Below are 11,727 nucleotides of genomic sequence, written 5' to 3' on the forward strand. Positions count from 1 at the left end.
GCCTTATTCTACTATGTCGTTTCATTCCTTACCACACTAACACTTTTTTATGACCTTTTATGCCTTAATATACAATGACGTTTTTTGACATTTTTATGCCATTCTATACTATGACTTTTTTTGGGCATTTTTATGGCTTACAATACTATTTCATTTGATGCCTTACCATACTATGACGTTTTTAGGACCTTTTATGCCTTAATAAAAGATGATGTTTTTTTGACGTTTTGTGCCATTTTATAGTATGACATTTTTGACAGTTTTATGCCTTACTCTACTATGTCGTTTTATTCCTTACCATACTAACACTTTTTCATGACCTTTTATGTCTTAATATACAATGATGTTTTTTTGACGTTTTATGTCATACTATACTATGATGTTTTTTGACATTTTATACCATTTTATAGTATGACGTTTTTTGACATTTTTATGCCTTTATACACTATGATGTTTTTTTGACGTTTTATGTCATACTATACTATGACGCTTTTTGAAATTTTTTTGCCATTCTATAATATGACGGTTTATGGCATTTTTATGGCTTACAATACTATATCATTTGATGCCTTACCATACTATGACGTTTTTTGACGTTTTACACCATATTATAGTATGACGTTTTTCGACATTTTTATGCCTTACTATACTATGTTGTTTTATTCCTTACCATACCATGACCCTTTATGCCTTTATATAGTATGACGTTCTTTGACATATTTATGCCTTACTCTACAATGTCATTTTAATCCTTACCATACTATGACCTTTTATGCCTTTATATATAATGATGTTTTTTTTTTCATTTTTATGCCATACTTTACTATTACGTTTTTGTACCTAACAGTGTAAACATGATGGTGTAGTGGTTAGAACAGGTGTCTCTTGTTCATAAGGTTCTAGGTTCAAATCCCACTACCACCCCTTTATGCATTATCATAATATGACATTTTTTGAAATTTTTATGCCATACTATACTATGACTTTTTTGGGGCATTTTTATGGTTTACAATACTATTTCATTTGATGCCTTACCATACTATGACGTTTTTAGGACCTTTTATGCCTTAATATAATATGATGAGATTTCTTACAGTGTCACCATGATGGTGTAGTGGTTAACACAGGTGTCTCTTATTTGTAAGGTTGTAGGTTCAAATCCCACTACCACCCCTTTATGCATTACCATACTATGACCTTTTTTGGCATTTTTATGCCTTAATATAGTATGATGTTTTTGGAAATTTTAATGCCATATTATACTGACATATTTTGACATTTTGATGCATAACTATACTATGGCGTTTTTTGAAATTTTTGTGCCTTACTATACTATGACATTTTTACACACTACAGTGGCACCATGATGGAGTAGTGATTGAAACAGCTGTCTCTTAACCGGAAGGTTCGATGTTCAAATCCAACTAGCACCCCTTTATGCCTTACCATAATATGACATTTTTTGAAATTTTTATGCCATACTATACTATGACTTTTTTTTGGCATTTTTATGGTTTACAATACTATTTCATTTGATGCCTTACCATACTATGACGTTTTTAGGACCTTTTATGCCTTAATATAATATGATGTTTTTTTGATGTTTTATGCCATACTATACTATGACGTTTTTTGACTTTTTATACTATTTTATAGAATGACGTTTTTTGGCAATTTTATGCCTTACTCTACTATGTCGTTTCATTCCTTACCATACTAACACTTTTTTATGACCTTTTATGCCTTAATATACAGTGGTGTTTTTTTGACCTTTTATGTCATACTATACTATGGTGTTTTTTTACATTTTATACCATTTTATAGTATGATGTTTTTTGACATTTTTATGCCTTACTCTACTATGTCGTTTTATTCCTTACCATACTATTACGTTTTTAGGACCTTTTATGCCTAAATATAATATGATGTTTTTTTGACGTTTTCATGCCTTAATATTCTATATCATTTGATGCCTAACTACACTATGGCGTTTGTTGACATTTTTGTGCCTTAATAAAAAATGATGTTTTTTTGACGTTTTGTGCCATTTTATAGTATGACATTTTTGACAGTTTTATGCCTTACTCTACTATGACTTTTTATTCCTTACCATACTAACACTTTTTCATGACCTTTTATGCCTTAATATACAATGATTTTTTTTTTAATGTTTTATGTCATACTATACTATGACGTTTTTTGACATTTTATACCATTTTATAGTATGATGTTTTTTGACATTCTTATGCCTTACTCTACTGTGTCGTTTTATTCTTTACCATACTATGATCTTTTATGCCTGTATACACTATGATGTTTTTTTGACATTTTTATGCCATACTATACTATGACGTTTTTTGGCAATTTTATGCCTTATTCTACTATGTCGTTTCATTCCTTACCATACTAACACTTTTTTATGACCTTTTATGCCTTAATATACAATCATGTTTTTTTGACGTTTTATGTCATACTATACTATGACGCTTTTTGAAATTTTTTTGCCATACTATAATATGACGTTTTATGGCATTTTTATGGCTTACAATACTATATCATTTGATGCCTTGCCATACTATGACGTTTTTAGGACCTTTTATGCCTTAATATAATATGATGTTTTTTTTACTTTTTGTGCCATACTATACTTTGACGTTTTTTTTACATTTTCATGCCTTAATATTCTATATCATTTGATGCCTAACTACACTATGGCGTTTTTTGAAATTTTTGTGCTACTATACGATGACATTTTTATGAGTTATAGAATCACCATGAATGTGTAGTGGTTAGAACAGTTGTCTCTTAACCGGAAGTTTCTAGGTTCAAATCCAACAGTCACCCCTTTATGCCTGACCATACTGTGACGTTTTTTGACATTTTTATGCCATAACATGCTTTGATGTTTTTGACCTTTTTATGCCTAACTATACTATGACATTTTTACACATTACAGTGTCATCATGATGGAGTAGTGATTCAGACAGCTGTCTCTTAACCGGAAGGTTCGAGGTTCAAATCCAACTAGCACCCCTTTATGCCTTACCATAATATGACATTTTTTGAAATTTTTATGCCATACTATACTATGACTTTTTTTTGGCATTTTTATGACTTACAATACTATTTCATTTGATGCCTTACCATACTATGACGTTTTTAGGACCTTTTATGCCTTAATATAATATGATGTTTTTTTGACGTTTTGTGCCATACTATACTATGACGTTTTTGATGTTTTATACTATTTTATAATACGACGTATTTGGCAATTTTATGCCTCACTATACTATGTCGTTTCATTCCTTACCATACTAACACTTTTTTATGACCTTTTATGCCTCAATATACAGTAGTGTTTTTTTGACCTTTTATGTCATACTATACTATGGTGTTTTTTGACATTTTATACCATTTTATAGTATGACGTTTTTTGACATTTTTATGCCTTACTCTACTATGTCGTTTTATTCCTTACCATACTAACACTTTTTATGACCTTTTATGCCTTAATATACAATGACACTTTTTGAAATTTTTATGCCATACTATAATATGACTTTTTATGGCATTTTTATGACTGACAAGACTATATCATTTGATGCCTTACCATACTATGACGTTTTTAGGACCTTTTATGCCTTAATATAATATGATGTTTTTTTTACTTTTTGTGCCATACTATACTATGACGTTTTTTACATTTTCATGCCTTAATATACTATGACGGTTTTTTGACGTTTTATACCATATTATAGTGTGACGTTTTTCGACATTTTTATGCCTTACTATACTATGTTGTTTTATTACTTACCATACCATGACCCTTTATGCCTTTATATAGTATGACGTTCTTTGACATTTTTATGCCTTACTCTGCAATGTCATTTTAATCCTTACCATACTATGACCTTTTATGCCTTTATATATGATGATGGTTTGGCCATACTTTACTATTACGTTTTTATACCTAACAGTGTAAACATGATGGTGTAGTGGTTAGAACAGGTGTCCCTTTTCCATAAGGTTCCAGTCAAATCCCACTACCACCGCTTTTTGCCTTACCATGTTATGACCTTTTTTTTGGCATTTTTATGCCATAATATACTGTGACATTTTTGACCATTTTAATGCGTTACTATGCTAGGATATGTTGATGCCTTACTATACCATGACGTTTTTTGAAATTTTTGCCTTAATATACTATGAGTTTCTTTCACACTTTTATGCCTTAATATACTATGACGTTTTTTGATGTTTTTATGCCTTACTATACTATGACTTATAACATATAATACCTATATATCCCTATATCAAGAGTGATGTTACCATATATGTCAATTATAAGAGGCTATATTATTATGAGACATATTAAACCTCTGAATATACAAGGATATAAGTTTATAAGATATAAGGTACTCATAGTAAAAGGCAACTTCATTAAAACAAAATGTTTATTAAAAAATTTTATGTTTGTATGTGATTTTCTTTACAATTTCTTATTAAACCTAAACATACATGTATATCTTTTATACTTAAATATATAATATGAACATATACTGACAGGCTTTGGGTTGGATATATATTTATGTCACATGTGTCTATAATATAAACAGACATACTAAATTACCTGTTTCTATTATTTACACATCTATGTCAATATATCATATTGTTCCAATTTCTAATCAAGTTCATTTGTAATTTTTATATATCTGTAATATACTTTATAGTTTAAATACAGACATGATTTTAGTTTACAGGTACATATATTTCATTTATGGATTTTCAACACGTTTACACATATTACATTTGCATATGGGCATTCCTGAATATAAATTCAGATTATATATGTTAATAAACCGTTTGGTTTTGGCAATAAAAAGCCAATCTCTTTGTTTTGAAGGGGGGGCAGGGTTGTTGTGTCCCTACCAATGTTGAGACCACACCTACACCCTTGATTTCTGCCTCCAGAGCTTCTTTTCCCTGATAGCATCAGTGTTAGCTTGACTGAGTAGCCTTCAGAGTGTTATGTCTGCAATATCTGACTCCATTTAGAAAGCCTTACTGTGCCTCCATTTGCAGGTTCATTAGGAGAACATTAGAGTAAGGAGGAGCTACGTCAGCATCGTGGCATCTGAAGGAGGTGGGAGGGCAAAGACCTTCATCAGGTCTCCTTTCAGAGTGTTAAAGGAAAACGTCGGTGTTGACATTAAACATTTTGTGGAGCAGAGGATAAGGAATTTACTCTGCTTCAGGCACATCACAGCAACTGAGTTAGCAGGTTTTTCATCTTTGCTATTTGGTTAGGGTTTACATTCATATATGCAGGTATGAGTAATGAGGATTTGGAATCTAATGAGTAACTTGAAAGCTTATGTTTTTTGATGAATGATCAGTGATGAATCAGTGCAGCTCAAGTGAGTGATTAATAATAAAATAAATTATGAAATAGTATCGACCTTTAAAATAATCATATGCTATCTGTTCTTTCAGGCCTGTATTACTCGCATTTTTGTGAAAATGAGTGAAAATCTGATCTTAGGTATTTTTGAAAACTTACAGAAAAAAGTCCCTGACAATATTTCACCTCCTGTGGGTATATTTCATCTTTCCCTGACTTGGATGTCAGAGAGTGACAACAGGCTTCGTCTTTTTGTTTTTGTTTTGCCAGAGGTCAGCAACAGTAAGTCTCAGGGGGAACATTACAGTGCTGAGATCACTGTCTGGTCCGTGCATTTTCTGACATAGGTCTGCACTGTCATGACCCCTCTCAGTCTTAGCCAAACTTATCCACTCAGTGAGGTTTAAGTACAGTGAGATAGTCTTTAAATGTGAACCAGAAGCTGGATGAGATGTTTTTACAAATCGAAGCAGGGAGGTCTAAAAATGCCCAGATAATGTCTGAGAACCGAGCATAGTACAATTCGGCTGAGGATGTAACTGGCCTGTTTACATGTTTACATACTCATGAATACCCCCAGTGCCCCTAATATATAGTTGCATGTGAATTAGGTCCAGATAATATGTTTAAATACACTGACTTGCTGTAGTGTTAAGATTTATAACATTTATTTTCATCTTTCATCATCTTTCCACATTAAATTTACAAGGGCACAACTTTAATTTAGAGTCAGCTCATCATGAGCAGCAGTATTGTCCAAGCATGTAACAATAAGAGGTCTTTCCGTTTAGGTTAAAGATGATTATTTGCGGTAATCAGCTAGTTGTGATTAGGAACTAGTGATTAGGACAAAAGTAAGCGGGGGGTCTGGTCTGGTCTGGTCTGGTCTGGTCTGGTCTGGTCTGGTCTGGTATGGTATGGTGGTAAAGACCATACATTTGTCTCTTATGGACTTTTTTTAAGACAGTCATAAGTCATGATCTGAAAAAGACCCAAACCAGAATAAAATTGCAAGGCAACTCTCAAGGGCATGAAACACACTGAGGTAGGAATGTTGTGTTTGGCTATTTCATAAAGTGAATCTATCTACAAATAATACACTGTTAGATAGTTGTGTGGAAGCGAGACGGGAGAGTCGACACAGCCCAATTATGGGATTCCTCTTTAATCCCGCCCTCTCTCAGCTGATGAGTGGAGCTGGATGTTCCATGCTCCACTGCTTCTGCCTTTGTTCACTCTCTATAGAGTTAAGTTGTGTTGTGCATTACTCCCAAATTCTGCATTCTTGTATTTTACTCACTCTCATGTTTAGACCCCAGAGTGCACACAGAAAACACATTATTGCCATGCCAAGTGGGCGTCTCCGAGTGTGACTCAAAGTCTATATTCATCCTAATACTACAAAGCTCTCATTCAACCATTGACATTTTCATTGGCCTCTTTGTGCACTTTTGGTTGTACTCCTCTGCTACATGTTGTGTCACTCTTCAGGGGACCTGACTAATTGATTAGGGAAAGCAATGTTGTAATAGCCTCTCTGTCCAGGCCAAGTGGGAATGGAATGACATGACAAAAAAGTGTGAAATTGAAATTTACCCTACTTAATTGAATGGCTGAAGTTCTGTGACTTTCATCACTACTTTAAATTATATTGTTGCAGGCTCTTTTTTTTTTTTACTGCTGATTATAAATGAATCTGCCCAGAGAGGAGGAGATTCAATCAGCAGCGTTTGAAATATATAATGCCACGTATGCTCTGAGAAGCACACAGGTGTATGTGTGTAGTGAGGGACTGATGTGTTTCCATGGCAACATATATGGTAGCTGGCAATGCAGGCACTTCTTTGTGCATGGGTGATATGGTAGATATGCTACTGTGAGTGCTATCTGTGGAATAATTACTGAGAGACTGTATGGAGGGTTTATAGTCAGTAAGACAGAAAATAGGGGAAAAAATAATATTCTATATCAACACTGCTTATTGTTTTTTCAACTTCACAGGAAGTAAATCCCAGGACGGCAGCATCTCTGAGATGGAGGAGCTACCTGTTCCTCAGAACATCAAGATCAGCAACATCACCTGCGACTCCTTCAAGATCTGTTGGGACATGGAGGCGCGCAGCAAGGAGCGCATCACACATTACTTCATTGACCTGAACAAGAAGGAGAACAAAAACTCAAACAAGTTCAAGCACAAGGTAACGCTTGAATAAGCCCAGATAAACACCAACACTACAGAGAGATGACTCAACAAAAGGCCTCTTGTTGAAGTCTCACTGAGTGGAATTTGATGCATTTCATAAAAAGGAATGTGTTAAGAACAGAGGTTTTCTAGTAATGTCAGTCACTGTTCAAATCACAATAAGCCCCTAGAGCACAAAGTAGTGCCAATATAAATCAAGGTAAATCTTGAAGTACCCTTCAGCAAATTATAAAAAAATATGAATAATTCTCTCAATAATCCAATCCTTTATTTAGCAAGGTAAAAGTGCCCTTGAGATTGAAATCTCTTTTTCAGCAACTACCTGGCCTAGAGAGCAGCAAAAAAGTGTTACAACAATAAATACAAACAATATTATTCTCGATATACAATCTCCAGTTCAGGCCACGATGCCACGAACTATTCTCCAGCATCATATTACTAATATTATTTAAGTGCTACAAAAATCTGAAGGTATGATGATCTTTGATCTGGAACATGTAACATAGATACACCATGTTTTACCTCAAGATAACCTTTCTTTTCACACTTGAGGCAAAAAGACTAATTTCAAGGTGGTTTTGTTCATAGACTCCAACAGCAAGCCGTTGCTCCATGCTCTAATAGGCTAATATCACTCACACAGCCTGAGAGCAGCAGCAGCAGCAGGAAGACTGCAGGTCCTTCAGAGGATAGTCAGTCATCTTGACCTTACAGACTCCTTTTATCGGTCCACTTCCTTTCCTCCTGTAGTCACTTCCTGAGTGCTGTGTAGTTAAGGGTTTCTTCTCTCTGATAACCATTACATCTACTCGTTTGTTTATTCCCTCAAGCACATGAGCATCCAGGCTGTTTTGCTCTCTCTCTCTCAATCTCTCTCTCTCCCTCTCTCTTTTTCTATCCCCTGATGTTCTCCTCCCTTGTCTCTCTTTTCACTCACTGTGCTGGACCATTGTAGATATTTTGGTTCTGGATCTTCGTCCTCCAGGAGTCCCAGCACCATCCTTGTCTCTTTCTTCCCTCTGTGTGTTTGTTTTCTACTCCTGGACTTGTTAATCATGTGCTTGGTTTTGCCACTGGTCAGTTTGTGTAGTCTGTCTTCTTTCCATGTTCTCATGGTGGAGAGGAGCTTGTGTGGCTCAAGTCCTGTCTGTCAGCATTGCTCGATGTCCCTCCCAGATCATGTTCTTCATAAATGTTTACAATCTATTATGTTGTCATCCTGATTGTCCTTACTGTAAATCTACATGAAATGTTTCCATATGTGGGTTTAAAAGCAGGTGTCTGCAAATCCCTTCATGCGGTGGAAAGAAAGCCATAAATGGAGTATCTTTTTCTGACTCATTCCTTCCTGTCATCATTCACCTCCTTTTGCCTTCCCTCCTCTCCTCCTGCACATCCCAGGATGTTCCTACCAAGCTCGTGGCCAAGGCAGTGCCCCTGCCCATGACGGTTCGGGGCCACTGGTTCCTGAGCCCACGCACAGAGTACACCGTGGCCGTCCAGACCGCATCAAAACAGACTGACGGGGACTACGCAGTCTCTGAGTGGAGCGAGATCATCGAGTTCTGCACTGCTGGTGAGTTATACAGCTTACAGTACCACGAGTGCATACGTTTTCAGGATGTGTGACATCAGCGCTGCCTTTGATTTTGGATGTGACCAATTGAACCACAGAGGACAATAGGGTGGGTGTTTAGAGAGAGAGATACAATAGAGTAAAGGATAGAGCACAACATAGTATGAGGGTGAATATTAAAGAGAGGCTAATTTACACTGAGTGGATGGAAAGATGGATGGAGAGATGGAGGAGGGGATGGGGAGGAAAAAGAAGGATTAGAGGAAGGAGGGGAGCAATGCTGTATATCTTCTGATGCAGAGGTCACTGAGTTCAACATCGCTGGCTAGAGGCTTAGAGTGGGGGAGGGGAGAAGGGGAGAGGGATGATGGCATTGAGACTTGAGGATAGAATTTATCAGAGAGGGTGGGGAGGCTTGTTGCGGTCTAAGACAAACACCATGTAATGACAACATTAGCATGCTAGTATTTGCTGCAATTTAGCCTATTAGTGGGTGGTACACCGACCGATCGACCGACTAACTTTGCCATCCCTAGAACCATGGAGCTTGCATTGCTAAAAATCTGGTGTGTGTGTGTGTGTGTGTGTGTGTGTGTGTGTGTGTGTGTGTGTGTGTGTGTGGGATGAAGGCATAGTAAGAGAATATGAAGGAGAATGCTTAAAGATGCTGCCAAGACCTTCTATTACTATAAAGAAAATAGGTTAAAGGTCTAAAAAAAAAGGGGGAAAAGGCAGCTACACTGCTGAATGACTTTTTTCTTCAACATGGAGAGGTTTGGAACCTGCTTGACATTACAGTAATAATAATAATCAACCTTCATTTTTGTTCAATTCAACTTTATTGTTGCAGTAGAGAGCATGGTATTTTTCTCTTTTACCCAAATCTTCCTAATCGGTGTGTTCAAGTGCTTGTGGCAAAATTGGAATGGGGGAAAATTCCTGCATCGTTCTGATTTTTTTTTTTTTACTATATGTTTTGGATAAATTCCACACCCATTTGGCAGAGCTGCTTACATGGTGGTGAGTGAAAGTAGATTATATTACAAGACTGACTGAAAATGATTTTGGTGTTAATGCTGAGTCATTTCAACCTATGAATATGGAGAAGTTAGGGAGGGAAGAGTCTCAGCGTCCTTGAGTACATTTTATGCCCTTGATACTTAAAGAATTTAATTAAACTACTGACATTTGTTAACTACAGACATTTCTAAATTTCCAATCCTCCTGATTATAATCCAATCAGGCAGTGGTCTTTTCGCTGTACCCAGAATTAGATCCAAGTCTGGTGAGGCTGCTTTCTGTTACTATGGTCCTGCTCTCTGGAACAAGCTGCCTGCTGATTTGATGTCCATCACAGCTATTTCCACAGCAGGGGTTTCTATTTAGTTGTGTTAATGTTTTGGGGTTTTTTTAGTGCTCATGTGTATGCCTATATTTTTATATTTCAATGTAAAACATGTTGAATTTACTTGTAATTAAATGTGCTATATGAATAAAATTGGCATTATCATTGATGACAGCATATTCATTTTCAGGATGATTTGTGTTGTGTCTTTTTGCAGATTATTCCACAGTGCATCTAAACCAACTGTTGGAGAAGGCAGAGGTCATCGCTGGCCGGATGCTGCGTTTCTCTGTCTTCTACAGGAACCAGAATAAAGAGTATTTTGACCATGCCAGGTAGGCAAGTGATGACGTAGTTTTAGATTAATGTATTCCACTCCAGAGAAAGCTGCTTTTAGCCAGAGAAAAATGGAAATTCAGCTGAGTGCAGCTGCACAAATCATGTTGGTTAGTTCCATAAATCCACACATGTACATCAAACTACTGTAGCAGCAAGCTCTGCCTGATATTAATCTGAAGAGTCATAGACTGATTCTTCCAGTAACTTCCTCTGCAAACTTCCAGTAGAGTACAAAAGAAAATACTGACATTTTTTTTCTTTGAAAAGGGCCAAAGCCTTGTGTAACTGTGCCAGACAATAGCAGACAGTTGTTAGGGGATGCAGGGGAAAGAAAAGAGAAAAAAACTTGCTTGTGGCAGCAAAAGTTGCACAAGCCTGTTTTGATGTTGGAGGAGTGACAGCCAGAGGAGAGAGAGAATTTAGCTGGAGTAGCCTGTTTTAGTTGTTTGCTGAAATACTGTCACAGTTACAGTGTGTACTGCTTTTTGTTTGTGATGATGTGAGTGCATTTTCTCTAACTTCCTGTCTAGTCCTCCTACTGTAATGGTGTTGTCTTTTCTCCAAATGGCCTCTCTCTGTCCTCTCCCTGGGATGAAAAGCTCACCACCCAACAAAGCGCACACTCTCTGTACTAAAGCCACAGCTTGTTAGCACTCTTTTGTTGCTTTACAGCATGACGTCATCTGGACAGTCCTATTCCCTTGGCTGAGTAGCAGCTGCTACAGTGTACTCAAAGTGCTTCTGTTTAACTGCTCCACCATGTGGGGAGTAACAGTACTGACATTACTACTTGATGAGGCCTCTGATCATGTGACCTGGGGTCAGAGCTGAATAATTTCATAATGCCCACAACAAAGCATCAA

General features: G+C 36.4%; 1 protein-coding gene across 2 annotated transcripts in view; it reads left to right on the plus strand.

Annotated features, from left to right (window-relative positions):
* LOC130181388 (phytanoyl-CoA hydroxylase-interacting protein-like) overlaps window positions 1–11,727 on the plus strand; it is a 32,164-nt gene that overhangs the window by 16,956 nt on the left and 3,481 nt on the right. For both annotated transcript variants that reach the window (XM_056395575.1, XM_056395574.1), the window contains 3 exons: window positions 7,403–7,599; window positions 9,006–9,180; window positions 10,743–10,860. In XM_056395575.1, coding sequence (XP_056251550.1) covers window positions 7,435–7,599; window positions 9,006–9,180; window positions 10,743–10,860 — 458 coding nt within the window. In that variant the 5' untranslated portion in view covers window positions 7,403–7,434. The remainder of the gene's footprint in view (window positions 1–7,402; window positions 7,600–9,005; window positions 9,181–10,742; window positions 10,861–11,727) is intronic.

This window comes from Seriola aureovittata, chromosome 14, assembly GCF_021018895.1.
Source record: "Seriola aureovittata isolate HTS-2021-v1 ecotype China chromosome 14, ASM2101889v1, whole genome shotgun sequence".
Lineage (NCBI taxonomy): Eukaryota > Metazoa > Chordata > Actinopteri > Carangiformes > Carangidae > Seriola > Seriola aureovittata.